This window comes from Ambystoma mexicanum, chromosome 6q (assembly GCF_040938575.1).
Source record: "Ambystoma mexicanum isolate Mex_15411 chromosome 6q, UKY_AmexF1_1, whole genome shotgun sequence".
Lineage (NCBI taxonomy): Eukaryota > Metazoa > Chordata > Amphibia > Caudata > Ambystomatidae > Ambystoma > Ambystoma mexicanum.
The window spans coordinates 1,614,221,535-1,614,249,382 of record NC_090937.1 but is presented as its reverse complement, the minus strand read 5'-3'; the positions used below and the strand labels follow the sequence as shown (position 1 = coordinate 1,614,249,382).

The following is a 27,848-nucleotide window of genomic DNA, read 5'->3' as shown; positions in this document are numbered from 1 at the left end:
GATTTTGTGAGCATCGACAACGTTCTATTTATAGATAACCAAAATGATGTTTGATTTTACATTTGGGATAGATAAAGTGATACGAAATGTGCATTAGTGTTACCCTAGCCTAGACCACAAAAGGTGCATTTCCACTCATCAGAATTCCAGAACCTGATAAATCGCTGAATACTTATCTCCATGGTTCCAGTGGCTGGTCAGAATCAGGATTTGGACAACGAGGCATAACCTTAAACCACGTACAAAGAAATATTTCTCTAACAATATAGGTTTGTTCCTATTCTATCAAAGAAAGTCAAAAGGGGCACTCGTCCAAAAGTCTGCAACATAACACCAACATCCTCTGTCCGAAATCCTACTGTATCTCAATAGAAAATCTAAAAACTGAAAGTAGCCAAAAAAACCTTTGATAGGGATGCCTGCTGGCTTCTGGCCCCAACTCTATCCATTTTAGCTAAGGCTTTCAACCATAGTTTAAGTTCCAAAAGAAAGAGTTCTTAGAGTGCTGTAGGGCTCTCATATCCCCTTCCGGATCTCCTCCCATGCGCGCATTCTCTCAGTCTCAGACTCTGTGAAGAGACGAACTTCAATTGTGTTTTCTCAGCAGCTGAGTGATCATGTTGATGGCAACCAGGCTGATGTAAAAGGTGGATGGGCAGAGTGCAAACGCTGGGTACTCCTTTCAGGGTTACGGATGCATGTAACTGGTGGTTCATAGTTTTTTCCATCATTTCGTTATAGTCATTAATTTTACTATTACAAACAAGTCCACGACAGATGGCTCTAAAGAAAAGACAACATGCCCAAAGATATGTATCTGTTAAAATGTTTGAATACAATCATAAACCCACAGAATGATCCTGCATATCATCACATGCATGATGAACTCTCTATTAAGTTAAACGATGAAAGATTTATAAGACCCCAAGCTGCACATACCCATAGAACTGGGCCCTCTAGAGGTTCATGTTAGGGTGAGGCTGACTGCTCACCATCAGACTCATGCAGAGATCATCCCTGATTTCACCCTAGTCCAAGAGCACTGGCACTGGCCCCATCCTTTTGCAGCAGCTGATAGCATCACCACTCCTCAGGCCCCCACAGGACTAGATTCACAGCACCATGGTCAGAGAGTATTTGAGAATGCTCTCTGTTGTGTTGCCTTCCCCTCACATCGTGTTCGTTCTCCACTCACACGGACCGCTATAACATTAGTGAGGTCAAGTGCTAATTCACTTAAAGACAACGACCACAGGCTCCATGGGACGACCAGCATCATCTCTGTGAAAGCCGTCTAGCACCGGCCAAATCTTCCACTGACGCTTGACCAAGAGGTAGGAGTCATGGCATTCTGGCAGGCTCCTCTGTTTGGTTTCACACAAATCAAAATGTTTTCTGTCGGTGAGGCTAATGAGGGGCAACGGAAACTGGCAATTGCAATGGCCAAGAAGCCTCTGAAGGACACTGACCAATTGCAACTGTGGGGTCCCCAATCCCAGAGCCAAAGCCACTTGGAACTCTTCCACGCTAAGGCCTAAGAAGCAAGTGCATCTGAGTTCAGTCCTTGCCAAACTTGGCCATTGCAACTACAGTACACCCACATTTACTATGAGGCCTTCTTGAGTTGGGAATTATATTTATGTATTTCTTCTGGTGTATAAGTAAAGAATTCGAATAAATATAAACTAACTCTTCTTTAAAATGAATTTTTAGGATTTTGATGATATGATGATATGATTATGAAATAATGTAAAAGTACTTTGTGTACTAAACACATTTTAAATGAATCAAAAAAACAAATAAACCAACTTGCTACTTCATATTTATTGAGCCAGTAATAATAAGTTATGTGTATCTGGTGCCCCCTGCAACACACACAGTACTGGTGGACCCTAGCCCTAACACCTGCCGACTCCATTGAATGCACTACATTGTTTTATTCTAGCTGTGATGTGAATACTCTTCTATTGTAGCATAGTGTCATTGGTCCCTAGTCATGCACCTCTGGCATCTCCATTTGAATGGACAGCACTGCACTGTTTGATCCTAGCCCAGTACTGCTGCCTCTTTAATTGAAAGCACAGTGTTGTCTGATTGAAAGCATGTGTCCCCACCTCTTCCATTATGCACACAGGACTGTTTGACTGCAGTTCCTCATCCATGCCTCTTCCAGAGAAGGGGCAGTGCTGTTTGATTCCTCTCTGCTTCTTGCACTGTATGCACAGTGTTATTTGATTGGAATCCTGTTCCCCATTTTTCTTACACTGCACACAGAATGTTCTTGGACATCAACCTTGTGTAGCCTGTGTTGTTTCCTGCCACTGCCTTTGCTTCTGACAGCCAATGGCAGAGTCTCTCATTCCGAGGGAGATGGGGGAGGGGGGCATAGACCTGCTAGTATATTCACTTTCTTACTCTCCCCCACAACCCTTGGAAATAAAATGTGCTAGGCCTATGCTTTGCAGACGGGTCAATATTGAGGGCCTCATCGCAAGTTGGGCAGTAGCCCTTAAATGCAGCAGTAATGGTGTTACCGCCGCATTTACCGCTCTGCCCAATCTCGAGTCTGGCATGTTTACCCCCCGCCCAACTCGTGATGAGGCCCTGACTCTTCTGTGTATTACATTGTAAAGGAAGTGAAAAGGTGGGCATGAGGGATGCCCAGTAGTCCCCTCGGTAGATTTTCTTCCTGAAAATAAAGAAACTGCTTCCACATTGCTACACTATTGGAAAATAAATGTGTAGAACATCTGTGAGGGAAGGAGTTCAAATAATTAATCTCCAACATCCGCGTGGAGATAACAGTTGGGTGATCTTAAAGTGTCCCATTTTCTGGCGGACATAAACACAGTCAGCGATTGGACGAAGTTCCTGTTTTTCCATTACGCACAATGAGGACCTTAGTAAACATTTAAGCTCGACAAAAAGAAGCTCTAGAGCAGTGGGAGCCAAAGCCCCATCTGGAGTAAAACTATTGGTTCCGCGTAAGCAGTCACCTTACTCACTTTATAAAGAGCTCTGCATCCCCCCTGGACATCCTATGGGCTACCTAAGAAGGACAGCCTCCCTGTTCGAAGACCGCTTCTCTATGCAATGCTAAACGATTTACCCAGGGGACTACAACCTATGACCCTCCAGATGTTTTGGACTACGACTCTCACTCCTCCCTGCTAGAGTTCTTCGGTCCTCTTGCTCAAACTCTCTGTGAGGTCAGACGCTTATCCAAGTGAAGAGTGGGAAGTAGATCCCTTTCCTCCCCCTCAGCCTTGAGACGGTTCTTCTTAAGTGCCAGACATTTCTCAAGACCTTCCTTTTCTCCTCCTCCTTCATTTTACCACTCCCGTGCTAATGTCCCTCTGCTGATGTGACTGGTGCATGGTCCCTTATGAGTCTTACAAGGCCAGGCCTCCTGACTGGACCCCCCAACAGCCCTACTAGCACTTGCCCTCACGTACCCTTCCTGGACCAGCCTGATTCTGGTCCTCCACATCCATTGCACATTTCCCAGTCCCACTTCTGAAGCACCTGCCTTTTGTGGCTCCCTTCAGCACTTTCTCAGCCCCCCTGGGCCTCCCACTCCTCAACTTCAGCCCCTCCCCTCATTTCCCCTCAGCCGTGCAGCCCACTTCCACCCTACTTTTCACTTTTGTCTCTGCACTTGCGCAGTAAAAATGTCACAAGGCCTAGTCGACCGTTACAGTTGGTTTTTCCCTATGATTCCCACCACTTTTTGTCTTGTGGTGCCAGGAAAAACTTGTGTATAGGCACCATACCAATGTCCAATAAATAGATGCCCCCTCACTATTGATTATCCTGGCTAGGGCTGATGGGATTTGCAGTGCAAAACCTCGTGAGAGGCAAAGGCTGCAGATCCTTGATAGACTGTGCTTAGTCAAGAAAGAAATGGGTCACAACACCTCCCCCACTCTGAAAGAGCTCCATTGGGTCCTCATCAAGAAAGTCGTCCCATCACTGACTTGGAAACAGCTTAATTTGCTCCTCACCAGTAAATTTGTCAAATCCCCCCAGTTATGAAAGAGCTCTATTGGCTCTTCATCAAGAAAGGAGTCACACCCCCACAGCTATCAAAGAGCTACATTGGCTCCTTATTAAGAAATTAGTCATGTGACTTCAACTCTGAAAGAGTTCTGTTCGGTCGCAACCAATAAATGAGTCACATTTCTGTGGATCGGAGAGATCCCCATTGGGTCCGCATTAGGACATCATTATTATTATTATTACTATTATTATTATGTTATTTGTTGAGCGTGGACCTGGTTTCGAGAAGCAACAGAGCGCTTTACAGAGGTGTTCACCAATACATAACAAAGCGCTTTACAGAGGTGTACAACATTAAAGGTGCATAACGGAGCGCTTTTCAGTGGCAACAGCAGAACAGATTTGCAGCGGACATAGGATACTGGGGGGGACAGAGGAGGAGTACAGCTGCACCGGGTGATGGGGAGAGGGGAGGGTGGCGTGTAGCATGTCAGGGGGCACGAGGGGTGACGTGATGGTCTGGTTGTTGAAGAGGAGAGACTCATGAAACACTTCACCCCGACACTGAAATAGATCCTTAGCTCCTCTTCAGGAAATGAATGACAACACTTCGGCTCTAAAAGAGCTGTATTGGTTCCTTCTCAGGATATGAGTCACACCACCCTGGCTCTTAAAGAGCCATATTTGCTCCTCGTCAAGAAATGAGGCACACCAAAAAGGCTGTGAAAGAGCTCAATTGGCTTCTCATCAAACCACATCACTCCAGTTCTGAAAGTGTTCCATTGGTACCTCATCAAGAAATAAGTAATATCACAAACCTATGAACGATTTCCATTGACTCCTCATGAAGAAATGAGTCACATTGCCCAGGCTGTGAAAGATTTCCATTGAATCCTCATCAGGAAATGAGTCTCATAATCAAGCTGTGAAAGAATTCCGTTGGATCCTCATGAACAAATGAGTCATATTGTCGGGACTGTGAAATATTTCCATTGAATCCTCATCAAGAAAAAAAGTCTCATCACCCAATAGCTTTAAGTCTTCCATTGGGTCCTTATCAAGAAATTAGTCTCATCCCCTCAGCTGTGTAAGATTTCCATTGCACTAGCCTGCACTAATGATAATAGACATAAACGAAAGTCTATTGTGACACCTGCTTCCACTCACCGATATTCCATTGCCCCCTCAACATCAGCTGCACTAGTCATAATAGACATAAAAGAAAGTCTATTGTCCCATCTGCTTCCACTCACTGACATTCCATTCCCCCTTAAAACCAGCTGCACTAGTGATAATGAACATAAACGTCCATTGTCTCACTTGCTTCCACCCACAGACTTTCCATTGCCCTCTGAACAGCAGTTGCACTAATGGCAATGGGTATAAATGTCTATTGCATCATTTGGTTCCTCTCACCAACATCCCATTGTCTCTGAACGCCTGCTGCACTAATGACAATGGACATAAAAGTCTATTGTCAAACCTGCTTCCACTCACCGACATTCCATTGCCCCCCGAACACTAGCTGCACTAGTGATAATAAACATACAAAATGTCTATTGACACAACTGCTTCCACTCACCGATATTCCTTTTCCCTCTGAACACCAGCTGCACTAGTGATAATAGACATAACAGAAAGTCTATTGCCACAAATGCTTCCACTAATCCAATATTCCATTTCCCCCTGAAAACCAGCTGCACTAGTGATGATAGACATAAAAGAAAGTTTATTGTCACAAGTGCTTTCACTCACCGATATTCCATTTCCCCTGAACACCAGCTGCACTAGTGATAATAGACATAACAGAAAGCCTATTGCCACACCTGCTTCCACTCACCAATATTCCATTTCCCCCTGAACTCCAGCTGCACTAGTGATAATAAACATAGAAAAAGTCTATTGACACACCTGCTTCTACTCACTTTTTTCTTGATGAGGATTCAATGGAAATCTTGTCACACCTGCTTCCACTCACCGACATTCCATTTCCCCCTAAGCACCAGCTGCACTAGTGATAATAGACATAAAGCAAAGTCTATTGTCCCACCTGCTTCCACTCACCGACTTTCCATTGCCCCCTGAACACCAGTTGCACTAATGGCAATGGGTATAAATGTCTATTGCATCACTTGGTTCCTCTCACCAACATCCCATTGTCTATGAACGCCAGCTGCACTAATGACAATGGACATAAAAGTCTATTGTGACACCTGCTTCCACTCACCGATGTTCCATTTCCCCCTGAACACCAGCTGCACTTTTTATTTATTTGTTTATTTATTTATTTATATTTATATAGCGCGCAAGCAGCCCAGGGGCATTGAGGCGCTGTTACTTGCAATAACTTGGTTACAGGGTACAGGCATGATAGCGGTTGTTGACACATTATGAATACTACAAAACTTCATATTGTTGTTACAGATATTGCATTTGGTCATATATTACAACTTATATGATAGGTATAATAGACATAAAAGAAAGTCTATTGTGCCACCTGCTTCCCCTCACCGACTTTCCATTGCCCCCTGAACACCAGTTACACTAATGGCAATGGACATACGAGTCTATTGTCTGACCTGCTTCCACTAATCAACATTCAATTGCCCCCTGAACACCGCCTGCCTACAAGAGCAAGTCACCAGGCAATGGCCTACACGCCTATATATCCCTTCACTCCTGTAATTAGCCTTCCTCCAAAAAAGACTCCCAAAGCCAGGAACAAGAAACCCCAGGTCAGCAGATAAACCGCTGCGCTTTGACTTTGGGGCACAACAGAAAGTTTGTTCATCAGCAACTACACAACCATGTTTGATACCTCATAGCGTATACACTCCATGAGAGTAATATACCAAACAGGGATAGAGATGGGAGTACGCGTGTCTCCCCTGCTCACAACTCCCCTACAAGGAACCTGATGTTTGCTACCTCATCACTGGAGGGTTTAGCATGTCACCATTTTCACATTGTACAGACCTCATGGTCACCACACATTGTTCTGTAAAGAATGGTCTGATATGAATTGATAACCCGCAAATGCCATCTAGCAAGACCCTCATTAATGTGGATTTTAATATCTGGAAGGAGTGCCAAAAAAGAAATCCACGTCACTCTTCCTAAACTTCTGTGACTTCATGCCAATCTATTGTGGACTTCTGGGACCTGCTCACCCCTGCCATGTTGGGGATCACAATCTCAATGCTATCCACTTGGGGAACTTCCCTATCAGGGGGGTTGCTAGGTCGGGAAAAGATCTGGGGCTACGCTACTGTCGGGACTATCGGGAATGTCGGGACCCGGGGCTAGCTAGCCTTTTGGTTGTAGCCCCTGAGCTTCTATCCGGGGCTAAAACCAAAAGACCCAGGGATAGAGACCCTCCCCAGCAGCAACACCTCTGCTTTCTATTGGGAGGATAGCTAAAGGGAAATGTGCTCATCTTGGAAGCAAAACGACATGGAGCAACACAGGTTCGATCCCCGAGTCTGCACTTAGAAACCTCTGGGTATTAAGCACGTTATAAATAACCTATCATCATCATAGCATAAATAAATAACCTATCAACAGCACTCCCACAGTTCCCCTACCATGGCCAGATCACCACCTGCATGTAACAAGTCTGGAAAGATCCGGATACATTCCCACTCTCCGCACCCATCCTTCACCCCAGAGGATTATTATATCCCCAAGATGTTCTCCATGCCGCATGCCGTTGCAGAGCTTCCTGCCGAAATCTTCATGCCTTCTACTAACCTCACAGATGGTCGTGACTTCACGTACTGGTCATAGTCATACCCCATTCATCCGGAAAAATAGAACTCGCTAAGAAATACAACAACTGGTATGGCACTGTGGTCACCCCTCTGGACCCCCACTTCCTTGCTTCCACTTTACATGGCATTTCTTTATTCATTTCCAGCTGTGTACTCTTTGTTGGATCGGCTGTGAAACGTGCTCCTCTCCCTGTGCTTCTAATCTTTTTTTTTCAGCAAATAGTCGCAATACAAACTTCAAAATAATAAAGAAAGAAGACCGAACTTTGGGGCATTGATGGCGAGAAGCCAGTAAACAGGTGATACATTAAAGTGTTTCCGCCTTCCTTTATGTAGCATCGTGTGATGTCACCATGTTGGGACACGCTGATGCGTGAGCCAGGTCAGGTGATCAAAGGCAAGGTGCGCGCGCACCGTGCGCGAATAAAGACAGATTATTTACGTCATCATGGTGTCCGGTTGTGTTAATGCCATGCTGCTGATGCGTCTTCCAGCGTACACCCCCGGCCTTCCCAAAGACCTCACACTGGTGACGAGATTGCAGACCCGACCTGCTCGGAGGGAGCGAAGCACCCGCTGAGTGATAAATAACGGGGAGAGAGAGCAAAAAGCAATGGGAAGGAGGAAACAATCAGCAAGGCACGTGGACCCAAGGGTGGGTGCACAGTGCACCAAAATCACGCCAGCCAAGGACCAAAGCACCACAAAATATCCAAAGAGTGCATGGGGTGCACAGAAAAGAAGGATACCTTTGAGGCAGCAAATCAAAGTACAAAGAAAAATTACAGGAGGGCTGCTAGACCCCAGTAAAACATCAAAAGGTGGACACAACAAAGGATCATGTCAGAACAGGCATAGGATCTGGCTGTGCCAGCCCACGCTCAGGGTCAGAAAGGGAGCAATGTGTTCCCTTTACCCCCGATAATGCCTTTTGATACAGTAGACACCACCAGTCTGGGTCCACGGTGGATGAAGGAGTTTGACGCCTACCTCGATGCGGTGGGCCTACAAGAGGACAAGCGTATCCTGCTCACCGTCACTGCCGGCCCAGAGGGACCAGATATCATTTTTGAATTGACCGAGGATGTGGAGTACAAATATGAAGAGATAACAAGGATACTGAAGGAACATTTCCCCACCCACCGAGACGAAGGATACTGAAGGAACATTTCCCCACCCACCGAGACGAAGGATACTGAAGGAACATTTCCCCACCCACCGAGACGAAGGATACTGAAGGAACATTTCCCCACCCACCGAAACGTTGACTATGAAAGACATATGCTTCATACCACTAAACAACTCCAAGGGGAGAGCATGGACACATTCGCCACACGCCTAAGAGCAAGGGTAAAGCACTGCAAATTCCATCAATATAACAACAAAGAGGCCATAAAATCAGAAGCGATTGCAGGGTGCGAATCACTGATACTGAAAAAGAAACTTCTTCAGATGCCGCACTCATTAGCGGAGATACTTATGTTATCGAGAACACCTTCAGCTCTGGACCTACAGATATTCACATTGAGCAATACACACAACACGACTCCAGTCATCAAAGAGGAGTGTTTACACAAAATGATGTCAAAATCTATTGTGCCACACGACACCAAGCAATGAAAACATCAGTGTTTCAGATGCGGACACGACCTTCCCCCTGACGGATGTTGCCCCGCCACCGGTCAGATATGCTCAGCATGCGGGCCGAGGATCACTATCGAGTGACGTGCCGAAATACCAAATCAATGAGGGTCGCCTCCATGGACCAAGGACTACGCCATCAAAGCACCTCACCCAGGCACCAAATGAAGGACAGGATGAAAGGAACAGAGAGAAGATACCACAAGGAGAGACGCCACACCAGAGGGAAACACTTGTAGTCTCCAGAAGGACAGCAAAAGGGCTGAAGAAGGATGCACAGATTGTCAACGCCTTCCATCAGCGAATCAGAATCACATTCCAGCACGGACAGATGGAAAAAGGGATACCTTTATGCTCTAGCAAATCCAACCGCCTCAGACCACAGTCCCACATGGACCGTGATCATGCAAAATCAGGAATTCAAATTCCTAGTAGACTCCGGAGCCACAATCAACGTCATGCCTGAGTCGGAATAACTAAAGCTCAAGTGCAAACCAAGACTGTGCAAGGCACAAGTGGACATCTACGCATATGAGGTCAAAGAACCCCTTACGTGCCTGGGCGCATTCACGACGTCGTGCCACTACAAAGACAAGAAAGATCACTTAACAGTGCATGTTTTGGCAACGGAGGCCGCAAGTGGCTGTATCCTAAGCTTCACATCCACAGTCAAAATGGGACTAATCCACATTCTATACCAAATAATGGCAGGAAAATGCATGTCCCCGGAGGCCAATATGGCGGCCAACTTCCCTTTTCAAGGGAATAGGGAAACTTAAGGGACGCAAAATAAATGTATTGATCCAACAGTGAAACTGTGGGATGTTTTTACCCATGCATCCAAGCCCTACCATAAAACTGTGCAGTACTGGCATGGAAAACATCATGATGGCCAGAACTCCCCAGAGAGTGCACAGGGAAAACATGAAGAATAGGCTGCCACCCATTTTTGCCTATGTTGTGAGCACAGGAGGGCACTGCCTAAAACCACCATTGGGCTACACACACACTAGCCTGAAACCATTGGGAATGACAAAGCTGATTGCCAAAAAGCAACTCAGAACTGTGGGGAATTCATTTTCTTAATCCCAAAAATGGTTGCAATACCGGTACTCACCACTATCAGAAAGCCGGCGTTTTAAAACCACCAGACTTTTGTGTAAAACTGAACAGAGGAACCCAAACCAGACCAAGGAAAGACTTGCTAAGAGGTGGATACAATGTAAAACTATATTCTGAAATGACTTGAAGGAAGTAATTATTTAATGTATAGGTAAAAATTGTAAGTTTGATTTAAACTGGGAACTAAAGTGACATTTAGCTGAATTCTGCCTGACAACTACCCCCGACAGGAGAAACCTGCTCAGCCACTCTTCCCAGGCCTAGCTGCATCCTGCTTCCCCACCAAAAGGAGTTGACACCTCTCTGATTGAATTACCTGGGGACTGCAGGAAACTGAACATTGGACTCAGGCAAATGTTATAATGGGGGGCCGTAAAGTGGCTTCCTCTTGGGAGAAGTTGGAGGAGAAGTGCCTCTGGGAGCCACCCGAGCTGGAGGTGGGGGCAGACAGAAGCTTCCCCCATGTGCTTTGGAACCTAAACCACACCCATCTGGGCCAGAGCATAATTTTAAAAAGATAGATAACTCATAGTGCGGACTTGTCAGAATTATATACATAATATCCTTATTCTTGTGATTTTTCTGTGCACGTTTTAAGAGGTGTTAGGACGCTGTGGTGTATGCTGGGGGGTTGCTAGCAGAAAATAGGGTCTTACTTCAAATGTGTGCATGTTAAAAATCTGACACTTCATCAATTAATGTCCATACTCCTTGCTCACATGTGTGTAATTTTTTGTAAATGTCCGATATTGCTAAACCAGTCAAAAAGCGCAAAATGTTGTCATTTTTTAATGCAAGCACCCAGGAAGATCCGAGGCGGACAAGCATGGGCCATAAGGAATATATAATGTGTACATGTAATTTCAACAAATTGTGTATCTGGGAAATATGTATTTGAATCAAATATAGATTTGTGGGCAAATTGACCAGGGAAGGATCCTCTGACCCATAAACAGACCTCATCATGATGACAATCCATTTCCTTCCCCCAATCATGGGAGAGGGGAGAATTGGGCCAATGACAAGTAGAGAGGGGCAGGCTCAGTTATGCCACGCACACACCCACTTCCAAAACACATAAAAAGAGACTGCTGGGACAGGTAGAGAGATTCAATTCCATTTTCTGTGGGACGCTCTGCCGGGAGACTCCAGACTTCACATCCATCAATCTCCAAAGACCAGAACTTTACTTCAGAACTGAAAGCAATGGCCTAAACCCACAAACTGAGAACTCTTCTCAGCAGGCCTCAGCATCCATAAAATCATCTGCAAACTATTCCACAGCCGGGCGAGCTGTTTGAATTCTGTGCCAAGAACTTTTGCCGGAACCGCAGACCAGACCTAGACCGCTGTGAGCAGAACCAGAGATCCAGATCGCTGTGAGCAGAACCGGTGCCTGATTGACCCGCCGAGCAGACAGAACCGCCGCCGGACGTGTTGACCAGATCCGTGACGAGGCCTATTTCAAATGTATATTGTGAGTACCTAGCAGAACTGTGCAGAACCAATCTCTTAGTTAAAATAATCTAATCCAAGCTATTTTAACCTAAGTAGAACTGCCTCCTAGAAATCGTGTCATCTGTCATTTTTAAAGCTGCACAACTGTCACCTGTCAATTCTGCAGCTGCAAGCTGTCACCTGTCATTTTGAGTTTTACTTTAAATCCGAAAATCTACCTTTATTAAATCGTCTGTATCTCTGGAACCGTTTGGGCTAGGAACGACATTTTCATTTTAAAGCTGTGATCCTAGGCTTCCCAACGAACCTAGAACTGACTTCCTACTCCCTATACTTTTTCCGCAATTGTGATTTACACACTTGCGAAATTTACCGCGATTTGCGATTTTGGCTCAATTTCTCCACTTGTCCAAATAGCAGCTCCATTCTTTCCTTTGTTAAAATCCGTTTGCAACCTGGTAATGACTCATAGAGCATTGCTAAAGTGAGCCTGAACTAATACCAACAAGCATCTCTCACTCACCCTGAATCTCTAGAGGGAATTAAAATCAGTTAGCACATTTTCCCATCCATTGCCATCACATTTATAAGCATTTTGGGCCTGGGTTTCAAACTTCTACCTGTTTCCTCTAAGCTTGCTGGGGGGGGAACTGAATTCCATATTGTATTTGATTGTATTCCCGAAGACTGTGTGTGTTACTTCCATCTCCTTGCATTGCATATGGGGGGGTGAATTGCCACCAGGGGAAAAGTGATTACATTGTCTTTTTTGTTGAAGCGATATCAAGTTATTTTCTGTACTGCATTTCATTCATCATTGCGTTTCCTTGAACCATATAAAGCATTCTTTCCCACCTTATTCTTCTGTTCCTATTCATAAGTTACCTCTTGCTGATTACTGCTCATATTCACAAGTGTAATATCCATTATCAATTTATTTATAGAAGTGTGATATATATATATTGTTTATATTTCTCAAATAAACCTTTTAAATTTGCAAAACAGACCTACTTCTTGGCTCAGTGGGGTCAGGCGGATTCTAAGAGAGGGGTGTTATATAAGGGTTATCATCCAGAGTACATGACTGGACCGAAAAATATATCAATAAGGGTTTCCCTCAGCATCCCAGACTAGGCATTGACTTAGCTGTAGTGTTGAAGTGAAGCCGCTTAACAAAACCCATTGCACAACATTTCTGAGGGATCCCGTTCAACATTCAGCAACAAGTCGAAAGGGAACTACCATCACTTTTGGAAGTAGACAACATAGAGCATGCCTCAGGGCCCACACCATGGGTCTCGCCCTTTGTCCCAGTGCCGAAGAAGAGTGCAGAGGGCCAAATCAGGCTATCCGTTGGCATGAGGGCCCCCAAATCAAGCAATCCTGTGGGAACACCACCAATCACCCCGCATCACAGATATGATGCACCTTCTTAGCGGAGTGATTGTGTTTTCCCACCTTGGTCTAAAGAAGCGATACCACCAAATCGAACAAGGAGTCGCTCTACATAACAATCTTCACTAGACACCTGGGGCTGTTTCGATATGAACACCCACGTTTCAGGATCTCATCAGTGGCCAAAATCTTTCAAGAGGAGATTCTGAAGATCATTCGCCACATGTCTCATTGCATCAACTATAGTAATGACATTCTAGTATTTGGACACTCTCAGGAAACTCACAATGCCACGCGGATGAAGGTATGTGCAGCACTAAATGATGCCAATCTCACACTGAACAAAGACAAGTGTGACTTTAACAAAAGTATCCTTAAATTCTTTGGCCACATTTTCTCACAGAAGGGAATTCAACCTGACCCGGACAAGATAGGAGCACTGATGGATGTGCCCGACCTATAAACGTGGCCCAAGTACGGGCCTTCCTGGGTCTGGCGAGTTATTGCACCAGGTATCTCCCAGATTCCGCCACCACAAGCGCATCCTTACGTGTACTCATGAAACAAGATGCCAAATTCGAATGGGGAGCATTACAACAAGAGAGCTTCGTCACGATAAGGAGAGACATGGCTGCGGCAGTGTGCATGTCATATTTTGACACGACCTACTACCAGAACACACAGTGGACGCCAGTTCTGTAGGGCTGGGGGCAATCCTAGCACAACATTCAGAGAGTGAACATGCCCAGAGAAAAAATGTTTTATGTGCCAGCAGGAATCTCACTGAGACAGAACAAAGACACTCACAGCCGAAAAGGAGGCCCTGGCGGTCGTGTGGGCCTGTGAACATTTCCATCTGTTCTTGTATCGTAAGCCCTTCACAATAACCTTGGACCACCGATCCCTCATCACATTATATGGAAAACCTATGGCACAAATCCCGCTGAGAATCGCAAGATGGGACTACATCTCCAGGAATATGAATTCACCATAGTCCACAAACCAGGAAAGGATGAAAACCAAGCAGACTTCTTCTCTCGACATCCACTCGCCTCAAGAAACAGGGCTGATGGATATATAAACTGCATAATTCACCAGGCGATTCCACATGCCATCCCCATGACGGACATCGCAAAACACACGGCCGAGGATGCCACAATCGCCCTGGTAGCGTTCTGTATTAGGAATGGAAGATGGAGGTCGGAGGGAGAGGCGATTCAGGAAAATCAAGCGATGGATGATCATCTATTCAAAACACCTGCATAGTCAAAGTATCAACTGTCCATATCGCATTTATCCCTCTTACTAAAAGGGGCAGAATAATCATGCCAGCAGCACTGCACCAACAAATCATAGACATAGCACATGCAGGTCATCGAGGAATTGTTTCTACAAAACGCATGCTGCAAAGCAAGGTGTGGTTCCCACGAATGGACATGCTAATAGAAAAAACACTGAAATCCTGCCACATCTGCCTGGCTCGAAATTCCCAGAACCTCTACAAATGTCAGGGCTCCCACAGGGAATATGGGAGCAAGTGGCAATAGACTTTTTTGGGCCTCTCAGATCAGGGGAGTAGGTGCTGGTAGCACTAGATGAACACTCACGCTACCTGGAGGTGGATATCGTGGCCTCCACAGCTGCCACAGCACTGATACCAGCACTAGACCGCATTCGGAGTACCGAAGGTGGTCAAATCGGACAATGGCCCACTTTCACCTGAAGAGATTTCTGAGATTTTGCAAACTACCTTGGCTACCAACACCGGAAAGTCACACCCCTCTGGCCCCAGGCAAATGGAGTAATGGAACGCTTCATGGCCAACATCAAGGGGGCCATCCGGATCGCAACAATCACACACAGGCCTATTGGACAGGCTCTCTGCCAACTCCTCAGAAAAGCAGGAGAGGACACAAGTCGAACAAATGAGCAATGGAGCGAAGATGAAGAAGAAGAGATACGATGAGGATCAGGATACTTGGCAGATGAAGATGAATCAGAAAGAGAGGAGCACAGCAGCTTGGGGGACCACCCGGACGAGAGTGTCAAGTGGCCCCGACAAGGTAGACCAGGCCGCACAGTCAGGAGACCTCGACGATGGATTGAGGAAATGGGGTAGGACTGCATTTATTTTGGGCAGAGATGTAGCATCGCACAACATCACCATGTGCGGACGCGCCAATGCCTGAGCCAGGTCAGGTGACCAAAGACAAGTTGCGCGTGCATGAGAAAAACGTAGAATTTTTGTATGCAAATTTATCTGATGAATATTGGGTATCCTGAAAATATGACATGTTTCCAGCCCTCAAGGCCTGGAGTTGGAGAGGAGCAGAATTTGCTTTTTTTATTCTCTTCACAGAAGCACCTCTACCTCCCTCAGTCTTCTGAACCGGTCAGCAGCAGTTGACACTGTCAATCATGTCACCCTATTAAATCCCCTGAAAAGCACGTTCGTCATTAAAGTCCATGCTCTCATGTTTATCTCGTAGTTCCTCCAAGACAGAGAGGCAAATGTTGGATCTGGTCCTATCCTCTCTAAATCAAGTGTCTACAGCTGCAGTGTCCCCCATGTCTATCCCCTTGCCTCTTCAGCTCTCATATGACATATCTCATTTTTCTGCTCTCCTTCATATTCTAAACCTACCCCAGTGACAGCGAATTGCTCTCAGACTGGGTAAAGCAGCACCTGTTATTGGCCAGATCTCGCCCTGCCTCCCGCTGCTCTATGATTGTATGATTGGTAACAGCTTATGGGTAAATGGGCCTCAAAACCAGCATTATCTACTTGGGCAGCTCCAAGCTGCCTCCACTCTCTTTACGTGGCCTGACACTAGGGGCACCCCTCCTGCACTTGTCCCTTCGGCCAAGTCCTTAGTGGCCATTTTTTCATGGAATGCTTACTTCTGACACACACATTCAAGATCCACGCTGCACATTCCATGGACCCAAACCAGACATGCAGTCACATATAGTAGGCTCCCACGCCTGCCCTGTGTATACACAGGCTCTTCCTTTGCTCCCAGACTAGACCAGCATCCACACATCATCTGCAATTTCTCCTAGACCTAATGTGCACCACATACAGTTGCCCCTTCCTTTGCTCCCAAACCTGACCTCTTGATACCCAGGCCCTTCCAATGCTCCCAGAACAGGCCAGCACCCACACAGCCTCTAGCATTGCTCCTGGCATTGACCTGCACCCACACAGTCTCTAGCATTGCTCCTGGCATTGACCTGCATCCACACACCCTCTAGCATTGCTCCTGGCATTGACCTGCATCCACACAGCCTCTGCCATTGCTCCTAGCATTGACCTGTATCCACATACAGTTGCCCCTTCCATTGCTCCAAGAACAGGCCAGCGTCCACACAGCCTCTGCCATTGCTCCTAGCATTGATATCCATCCACATAGAGCTGCCCCTTCCATTGCTCCCAGAACAGGCCAGCATCCACACAGCCTCTGCCTTTGCTCCTAGCATTGACCTGTATCCACATACAGTTGCCCCTTCCATTGCTCCAAGAACAGGCCAGCATCCACACAGCCTCTGGCATTGCTCCTAGCATTGACCTGTATCCACATACAGTTGCCCCTTCCATTGCTCCAAGAACAGGCCAGCATCCACACAGCCTCTGCCATTGCTCCTAGCATTGACCTGTATCCACATACAGTTGCCCCTTCCATTGCTCCAAGAACAGGCCAGCATCCCCACAGCCTCTGCCATTGCTCATAGCACTGACATCCATCCACATACAGCTGCCCCTTCCAATGCTCCCAGAACAGGCCAGCATCCGCACAGCCTCTGCCATTTCTCACAGAATTGACATCCATCCACATACAGCTGACCCTTCCAACCCTTCCAATGCTCCCAGAACAGCATCAACACCGCCTCTGCCATTGATCCTAGCAGTGACCTGCATCCACACAGCCTCTGCCAATGCTCCTAACATTGACCTGCATCCCCACAGCCTCTGCCATGCATACAGTAGCCCCTTCCATTCCTGCCAGACCTCACCTGCATACACAAAATCTCTTCTATTGCTCACATACTACACCTGTATCCACAGGTGCCCCTTCCATTGCTCCCAGACTTGACCTGCATATACACAACCTCTGCCATTGCCCCAGACCAGACCCGCATCCGCATAGACACTGCCATGTATATAACTGCATACAACTGCCCCTTCCATTCCCACCAGAGCTGACCAGCACCCACACGGACACTGCCATTGCTCCCAGACCTGGCCTGCATATGCACAGGCTCTTCTACTGCTCGCAGACTAGACCAGTATCCACACATCATGTGTCATTGCTCCCCGAACCTGACCTGCATAAACACAGAGGCTCTTCTATTTCTCACAGTGCAGAAAAGCATCCACCCAGCCTCTGCTATTGCTCAAACCAGACCAGCATACACACAACCTCTGCCATTGCTCAGAACTGACCTGCACCCACCCAGCCTCTGTCATTGCTCCCTGACCTGGATATGCTGACGCTCCTCTATTGCTCCCAGACCTGACCGGCATAAACACACAGCCTCTGCCATTGCTCACAGAACTGACCTGCATATGCACAGGCTCTTCTATTGCTCCCAGACCTGACCTGCATATGCACAGGCTCTTCTATTGCTCCCAGACCTGACCTGCATATTCACAGGCTCTTCTATTGCTCATAGACCTGACCTGCATCCACGCAGCCCCTGCCATTGCTCCCTGACCTGCTTATGCACATGCTCTTCTAATGCTCCCAGACCTGACCTTCATACATACACAGCCTCTGCCATTGCTCACAGACCTGACCTGCATCCACACAGCCTCTGCCATTGCTCACATCCCTGACCTGCATATCTACAGGCTATTCCATTGCTCCCAGACCTGACCTGCACACAGACTCTGTCATTGCTCACAGACCTGACCTGCACCCACACAGCCTCTGCCATTGCTCACAGGCCGGAACAACACCCACACAGCCTCTGCCATTGCGCACAGACCTGACCTGCATCCACACAGCCTTTGCCATTGCGCCCAGACCTGACCTGCATCCACACAGCCTCTGCCATTGCTCACAGACCTGACCTGCATCCACACAGCCTCTGCCATTGCTCACAGACCTGACCTGCATCCACTCAGCGTCTGCCATTGCTCACAGACCTGACCTGCATCCACACAGCCTCTGCCATGCCATTGCTCACATTCCTGACCTAAATCCACACGGCCTCTGCCATTGCTAACAGACCTGACCTGAATCCACACAGCCTCTGCCATTGCTCACAGACCTGACCGGAATCCACACAGCATTTGCCATTGCTCACAGACCTGACCTGCATCCACACAGCCTCTGCCATTGCCCACAGTCCTGACCTGCATCCACACAGCCTCTGCCATTGCTCACATTCCTGATCTGCATCCACACAGGCTCTGCCATTGCTCACAGTCCTGACCTGCATACACACAGCCTCTGCCATTGCTCACAGACCTTACCTGCAGCCACACAGCCTCTGCCATTGCCCACAGTCCTGACCTGCATCCACACAGCCTCTGCCATTGCTCACATTCCTGATCTGCATCCACACAGGCTCTGCCATTGCTCACAGTCCTGACCTGCATACACACAGCCTCTGCCATTGCTCACAGAGCTTACCTGCAGCCACACAGCCTCTGCCATTGCTCACAATCCTGACCTGCATCCACACAGCCTCAGCCATTGCTCACAATCATGACCTGCATTTGCACAGGCTCTTCTATTGCTCCCAGACCTGACCTGTATCCACACATCCTCTGCCATTGCTCACAGGCCTGACCTGCATATACACAGGTTCTTCTGTTGCTCCCAGACCTGACCTGCATCCACACAGCCTCTGCAATTGCTCCTAGCATTGACCTGCATCCACATACAGAGGCCCCTTCCATTGCTCCCAGAACAAGCCAGCATCGCCACAGCCCCTGCCATTGCTATTGGACTTGACCCGCATCCACACAGCACCTTCCAGTTGACCTGAGCTGGGATACAGTGAAGCAGCGAATCAACCTTGTAGCTCGGATGCTGTTCTGTGTTAAGGGCTTGCATATGTATGAATTTTGCAGCATAAAGTCTACTTGAGCCAAGAGTGAAAGGCTGCAACTGAGAAGCACATTGTTGTCCTCCAGGGGGAGCCAGAGATGAACTGTGTTATGTTTTCATTGTAGAGCGCAACACTTCCACAAGTGACCTCTTGGCGCTCACGAACAAATGCAGCAGCCAAATGAACAATAGTCCATGCACGCCCTTATTCCCTGGATTTGCTGGGTTTTTATGACAAATGTCATTTCGTGCCTCAGATTTGTATGGAAAGTTGGTTCCAGCTAAGAAAAAGAACGACTGTCAATTATATTGTCGAGGACATAAAATGCTGGCTCCTGCCAGGCACAGAAGAAGATGCATGTGAGGTCCTGGGGACACATTTCAAAATGTTGACTGGGGGCCGCTTTACCTAGATGGCTGGAAGAACCCGCCCAAGACAGCTGTGTGGTTTCCAGATTGCATTGCTGATGTTTCCTGTTGCAAATTCCAATAGCTGATTTTCCTGGTTTTATCATTGCGGGTGAAGACGTGAATCCAACACTGAACCTTGACAACCTCAGCAACTATCACCCATCTTCCCTTCCTAGGTAATATCTGTGAGGAAGCAGTAGCCACACAACTCCTCCAAAACATTGAAGCCAGCCACCCCCTTCAGTCCTACCAATCTGGCTTCAGACCCAGATGCAGCACAGAAAAAGGCCATCAAGGTAATCGATGATGCCCTTAAAATCCTTGATGATGGCCATCCTTCCCTCCTGGATGTCCTTAAGTTCTCAGCAGCATTTGAGACAGTAGATCACCAGACACTCACCAACAATCTACATCACAGCATGAGGATCGGCAAGATTGTGCTCAGTTGGTTCCAATCATACATTGCTGATTGCCATATGGATTCCTCCAGAGCACCAACTCTACCGATCTCCTGCGCTGTCCCACAAGGATCCATCCTCTCCCCTGTGATCTTCCATCTTTACATGAAACTGCTTGGGACCGTCCTCGATCCACAAAACATCAACATCTCCCAATATGCAGATGACATGCAGCTCTACCTCAAGATATACTCCATCGAAGATATCCACAGGCTCAAGGCCTGCCTCTCCATTGATCCATTTGTGGATTTCCAATGCTTTCCTGAAGCTCAACCCTCCCAAGACTGAATTCCTACTGCTACCCAACAACACCAAAGACCCGGACATCCAGAACTGGCTCGCTGCTTTACACCTAAAGGGCTTCACGCCCCAGCTGGCCACCTGTGCCAAATCCCTTGGGTTCGACATTGACAGACACCTCTCCTTCAAGCAGCACATAGCAAAGAAAATGCAAACGGCTTGGTACCGACTTTAATTCCTGCGAAACATCAAGCCATTCATCTAAGAAAAGAACTTCAGATCTGCTGTTCTAAGCCTTGGCCCCCTTCCACCTGGATGGTGGCAATGCCCTCTTGGAAGTCCTTCTGGCGACTACCCAGGCTGCCCTAAGATATGCCCTGCATGCTGCAGCAGGACTCATCAAAGGACTCCTCAAATTCGACCACATAATCCCAACCCTCATTGAACTGCACTGGCTCCCTTTGCAAGCCCATATCATCTTCATATCCTGCTGCATCATCTACAAGACTGTGGCCCTGAAGTCTCCAAGCAACCTCACTGAGAAACATCGCATCTCCGGAGGCCTGCGATCCACCAGAAGTAAGGACATGTGCAGACTCCAACTCTGCTGCTTGAGGAAGGGAAACAGAAAGAAGACAGACCTTTTCTGTCTACACCGCAATATTCTGGAACCTCCTTGCCATCAACATGCAACTCGCTCCCTCGCTTCTACAGTTAACAAAGGAGCTTAAGACACTCCTCTTCAAGGAATTGCTCCTGCGTAACACCTAGGTCCACACACCCTCCACAGCCCTCCTTACCTGAGATCGGGTGATCTGATCCCCACTGCTTCCTCCCCTGGTTTCTAGATCCATACATCGTCCACTCCTCACCTTACCTGAGACTGGGTGATCTGATCCCCACTGCTTCCTCCCCTGGCTACTAGGTGCAAACATCGTCCACTCCCCACCTTACCTGAGACTGGGTGATCTGATTCCCCACTGCTTCCTCCCCTGGTTACTAGGTCCATACATCGTCCACTCCCCACCTTACCTGAGACTGGGTGATCTGATCCCCACTGCTTCCTCCCCTGGCTACTAGGTGCATACATTGTCCACTCCCCACCTTACCTGAGACTGGGTGATCTGATTCCCCACTTCTTCCTACCCTGGTTACTAGGCCCATACATCGTCCACTCTCCACCTTACCTGGGACTGGGTGATCTGATCCCCACTGCTTCCTCCCCTGGTTACTAGGCCCATACATCGTCCACTCCCCACCTTACCTGAGACTGGGTCATCTGATTCCCCACTGCTTCCTCCCCTGGTTACTAGGCCCATACATCGTCCACTCCCCACCTTACCTGAGACTGGGTGATCTGATTCCCCACTGCTTCCTCCCCTGGTTACTAGGCCCATACATCGTCCACTCCCCACCTTACCTGAGACTGGGTGATCTGATTCCCCACTGCTTCCATCCCTGGTTACTAGGTCCATACATCGTCCACACCCCACCTTACCTGAGACTGGTTGATCTGATTCCCACTGCTTCCTCCCCTGGTTACTAGGCTCATACATCGTCCACACCCCACCTTACCTGAGACTGGGTGATCTGATCCCCACTGTTTCCTCCCCTGGTTACTAGGCTCATACATCGTCCACACCCCACCTTACTTGAGACTGGGTGATCTGATCCCCATTGTTTCCTCCCCTGGTTACTAGGCTCATACATCGTCCACACCCCACCTTACCTGAGACTGGGTGATCTGATCCCCACTGTTTCCATCCCTGGTTACTAGGTCCATACATCGTCCACACCCCACCTTACCTGAGACTGGGTGATCTGATCCCCACTGCTTCCTCCCCTGGTTACTAGGCTCATACATCGTCCACACCCCACCTTACCTGAGACTGGGTGATCTGATCCCTACTGCTTCCTCCCCTGGTTACTAGGCCCATACATCGTCCACTCCCCACCTTACCTGAGACTGGGTGATCTGATTCCCCACTGCTTCCTCCCCTGGATACTAGGCCCATACATCGTCCACTCCCCACCTTACCTGAGACTGGGTGATCTGATTCCCCACTGCTTCCTCCCCTTGTTACTAGGCTCATACATCGTCCACACCCCACCTTACCTGAGACTGGGTGATCTGATCCCCACTGTTTCCTCCCCTGGTTACTAGGCTCATACATCGTCCACACCCCACCTTACCTGAGACTGGGTGATCTGATCCCCACTGCTTCCTCCCCTGGTTACTAGGCTCATACATCGTCCACACCCCACCATACCTGAGACTGGGTGATCTGATCCCCACTGCTTCCTCCCCTGGTTACTAGGCCCATACATCGTCCACTCCCCACCTTACCTGAGACTGGGTGATCTGATCCCCACTGTTTCTTCCCCTGGTCACTTGTAGATCCATTGCTGACTATTGCCATCCCTCTCCTGCTGTTAGATCCCCACTTCCTTGTTTCCATGGCTCAGAGCAGGTTCAAAGTTCACAAATTGCCACTGGCCTCAGAAGTGTCGGCCAAGTCACTGCGGCACAGGGGTGGCATCTAAAATATGCCCACTGTGCCAAAACTATGACGATCATGAGTACCCAATGCTGCTGGCAAGGTAATCTCTAAAAATAAGCTATGCCTGAGTTTAGGCATAGTACATGGCACTACTTATGATCATGGCCGCCACATCCAAATTTATATCACACATCTGCCAGCTCCTGTGAGTCAGCTCTGCTGTGGAAGGGAATGTGTATTTGTGAGATGGGCCGATACTGCCAAACGGCAGGGCAGAAACCCAGAGGACCCAGTCTCTATTTGATGTCCTCCCCCAATGATAGCCGCACTGCGGGCAGCTGTCCTGAATCCAGATATCAAAGTAGAAGCCTCATTCAGAAGAAGCAGCTTCACACCAGGGTGCTGCTTGTCTAAAGCCTCTATTGTCAGTAAGGGGAGAAGGGGGAAGGAGTAGGATAGGCAGGAGGGTCCTGGTCAATCGAAGAAGCCTTCCACCATCGTGTATCTCACTGTCTCTCTTTCCTCTCTACTTCCTCCGGAGCAAAGCACTTACAGTGTGACATCAACCGGGCAAAGTCTACTCCGGTCAGGAGCCGGAATTGGTCAGGCTAGCTTTAGACTATTCACATGGGTCTTGGGCCAGATTAATCTGAAGATCTCACTGGACTCCCTCAGCCTGATGTGAAGAAGGAGTCGTCCAAGACTGAAGACAGACCTGTCCCCTAACTACTCCCAGGTCACATCAGGAGCGACCAGTGCTGTGGACCGGCACCTACCACTCTGCAATGGATCACCTCAGTCAGGAAAGCAAACCAATAACAGAAGCATCCTGGCCTCGAGTCCTCTGCGGAGGTCTCTCAACAATTGGGAAGCTAGAGCAGCCAAAAGCTCTGAGTTCTACCGCACCAAACTGGTATCTCTGTGTTCACCTCATCTTGATCAAGAGACAAGGGGCTGTCGCTGGTTTCTGGGTTCCTCTCATCAGCCAAACTATTGCTTGAATTTCAACCAGCTCAACACTGCATCGGGTCCTAGCAAAGCACGTCACCTGCTAGACCTGAAGCGACTGTTCAATGCCGGACCCAAACCAAATCACTGGAGAGTCACTTGCCAACTCTAACCCAGGGGTTACAAACATGGCTTGGGCCAGCTAGCCCGTGAATTTGCACCTCATTGATTTGACATCGACAGCTCTAAGAGCCCCACTTTGACAACCATCTCCCGCTGATTCGAAGTGCTGGTGCATCACTGATTGGCCCCTCCCAGTGGTTGAAGCCAAACTCGGCCTGGCCAACTGTGAAGCACTCCTGGACCACCCAACCTGCATCTTTAAAGAGCCGCCATTCAAATCACTTGTACTCGTCCCTACTCAACCCCCACTTGCTGCCATTCCTACGTGCACAAACTGAGCCTGACCAGCTCCCATTAACATTCGACCCCGGGTCTGACTGCATCAGCCCACCAAGAACCGAATTCAGGTACTGTTGGCTTTGAACTGCCCCTATGGGCCACTTGGATCCTAGAGACTGGTTAGGACACGCTTGCTCCTATTTTCAACAAGGTATCCTTTTTATGGTAGAACCTGAACTGCCACCCCTGGAACTACCCTCTGAGTGCTAGTTTATCCAGTCTGTTGCATCTTATGTTCTTCTTTTGGGGTGGGTTCTTTTGTAGTAATCTCTTTTCATTCTCTGTGCAGATGGTGTGTTTAATTACAGTATATATATTTTTATAGTAGCTAGACTGGACATTGCCTTTATTCTGGACTGTGATACTGTGTTGTTTTGGTGACCACTGGTACACCACACCTTCTAAAAGCATAGCCTTCCATCGACGCACAGTACGGAATTAAGTCAGGGAAATTATTAATCTCCCTGATTACTAGCAAGAGGAACTGGGTCGGGAAAATCCCCTGATCCAAAAATGGAAGAGTCCAGCCATGTGACAAAAGGTTTACTGTTTATCTCGAGCCTGTCATCCTGTTTTGGGGCTGTGTGATGTCCCAAACATAAAGACACATCCTAAAAGCCTAACAAGGAACAGGGTTGGTTAGTAAGGTAGACTACATATGAAATGTACAGGGGATTAGTACATTGATTGGGTTCCTCCTGCCACCACCTCCTAAATGTTGCAACTACAAAAATTCCGGTTATTGTGCTGTTTTTGGGTGAAGCAACAAAATGTGAGCTTAGCTCAGCGAGGAAGGTGAATGGAGATTGGGCTAAGAGTGTCTTCTCAGCCTTGGAGCTTTGGAAAGTTACCGGGTCAAGTGCAACTATTCAAGGTGGTGATTCAAGGTGCTGCATGTACCCGACAAGTTACCATCTCTGATCTCCTAGGCCTTGAGACAGAACATTAGGCTTTGAACATGGTGTTTCTTTTGTATCATCCTGCCTTCGGTTGGATATGATCAGCTACCGTAGCCTGGCACGAATGAATAGACTCTGTCTCCCAAGTTCAGATCACGTGTGCAGGGACAACAAACTTGATTTTACCTGCTTGCATGTATGAGGATTTTCAGCTTTTGCACACAAAGGTGTCCTATCTCGGCTGCCAATATGAAACTTTCCACCCTCAGCGTCCTTGGCAAGAGAATGCACATTGGCTGCACTGGGAGCCTGGTTTGCACGTCTCAGCAAAGTCATCATGTCACATCTCCCTCTGTGCTCTCGATCTCTTCCAATGTCTTACCATTCATTTCAGCTGTGGCTTCCATCTTTTGTTTCCATGGCCGTATATGTTTATTGTGTTTAAGCATCAGCAAGCAGTTCATATGTATTCTTGTGTTACTTGCGGTTTCTGCATAGCAAGATTGGATCTGTGCTCTATGTAAGTGAGTCATAAGCATGTTCTTCGTGTCTGCAAGTAATTTATTCTAAGGGTGTGCATAACGTCAGTCGTGACATCATCAGCTTTCATCGAGGTTACAGTCAGTCGACTTGCTCTCTCCATTGCAGGTGTATCTCTTCAACAACGTCATCGGCACAGGGTCTAAATGGCTGTCTGAGTGAATAGCATTTCTCACACCAACGATCGGCAGGAAGAACCCAAGGACGATGTACATATTTTATGTCTCTGCCGTCGAGATGAGAGTGGGTAGGTGCAAGGAAGGCCATGACTGAACGGCATCAAAACTAGATATCAGAGCAACATCAGACTTACTGTAAGGTGATTTCAGTACATTTTGTTTCATCCAGAATTACAGTGATTGTATGAAAAGGACAGTATTAGCTCAGAAACAAAAGGAGACGATTGTTTAACATTGTGCTCACATTGCTAAAGTTTTGGGATCCGAAAGGTATGAACCCACAGGCCTTCCTGCTGCTGTCCACAGCTGGAAGCCGTGTAAGATGGAGTCCATGAAAGGGACAAACATTGTATTTATTTATTGCAATTAAATAATTTATTTATAGACAAGAGCAACAATGCTTTCTTGATCACTAAAGAACATACAATAGATAAGAAATCAGTGTTATGATTGTCTCCCCGCCACTTGTGAAGCCAACACGTTTTATGTATTCATTTTAATCGTTATCCAAAGCACTTTACAGAAAAGAAAAGGTCACAAGAATAATGGAAACCTTAACATGAAAGTACCTGGCAAACTGGTGGTGCAAAGGAAAAACTACTGCATTGACTGCAATGGATGGGAAAGCAATACTCAGCGAGTAAAGTATCGGGGCACCAACACATATCCAAAGGTAAATTGTCTATAATATAGAGGACCACATCCGAAAAGAATGAAAACGAGGAGTAAGGAGGAAGCAGACAGGACAGCACAGCTTAAACCGGTGAGCGCTGGGATCCAGTTGGCGAGATAGAAAGTGATGAGGTCAGAAAGATTCGAGGGGACAAAATGATACATGCAAGTATAATACAGGGCTCCTGAAACTGACATCTAGGAACAGGGAGCCATCTAAGGCCAGCAAAAGAGGAGAATCATTTCAAAATAAAACAGCCCAGTATTTGACTTTGTAACCCAGACTGGACCCTGCTTTTCAGCTGTGGATCTATACTTGTAACTGAATATGTATTACATGCTGTACTGTTGTATTGACCTGTGACTATGTAACCTTGTAACCATGTAAGCTTAAAGTATTCTTGTTTCCGTGCCCTGATACCTTCAGGTCTGGCACACGCTATAAATAAATAAACAAACAAAATAAAACTAATGTAAATCCTAGTTGCAGACTTTTAGAACAAACTGAAGTAGAAGTAAGGAATGTATTGTGGTCGCCCCCCATATAAGTGCACAACAGCAGTAACTTAAAAGTAAAGGAGCAAAACCTGGTCATGCGATTTTAGAAACAAGACACATTTTGCAAATGATAAAAGGTTTGTTTTGCAAGTGAAGCTATTCCTGACAACTACAAGTCCCCCTAGCCCAGGGTGGACTAGCGTTTGTGGCTACCCACATGTGCACTTTGACATTGCATAGTATCTCAGTATTGCATGAGGTAGGATAGTCTGTGATGGGCAAATGTGCCTAAGTCCTGGAAACACAAGCACTTGATGTCTGCCTTATTAGGCCTGGGATCCCCAGGGGCGTCCAAAAACAGAGCACACAAACGTCCCACAAACTGCACACGTCCAGAGGGTAGATGGAAAGAGGAAGGACTAAAAAGTAAAAACAAGCAGACAGCAATCTCACCTGATGTACATGGCTTGGCGGTCAATCTCTTTGTAGAAATTCTGGAATTCGGAGAAAGAAAGAAAATTATAAACTGCGTTTTTTTAACAAAATGAATAAATAAATGAAAAGTGATGTTAATATGACAGAAACTGCTAACACGA

The 27,848-nt window shown here is 47.2% G+C and overlaps 1 protein-coding gene across 1 annotated transcript in view; it reads right to left on the bottom strand.

Moving 5' to 3' along the window:
• The window catches only part of LOC138516908 (dedicator of cytokinesis protein 2-like), a 2,920,848-nt gene that overhangs the window by 177,848 nt on the left and 2,715,152 nt on the right, over nucleotides 1-27,848 (bottom strand). The window contains exon 37 of the mRNA XM_069632364.1: nucleotides 27,706-27,746. Coding sequence (XP_069488465.1) covers nucleotides 27,706-27,746 — 41 coding nt within the window. The remainder of the gene's footprint in view (nucleotides 1-27,705; nucleotides 27,747-27,848) is intronic.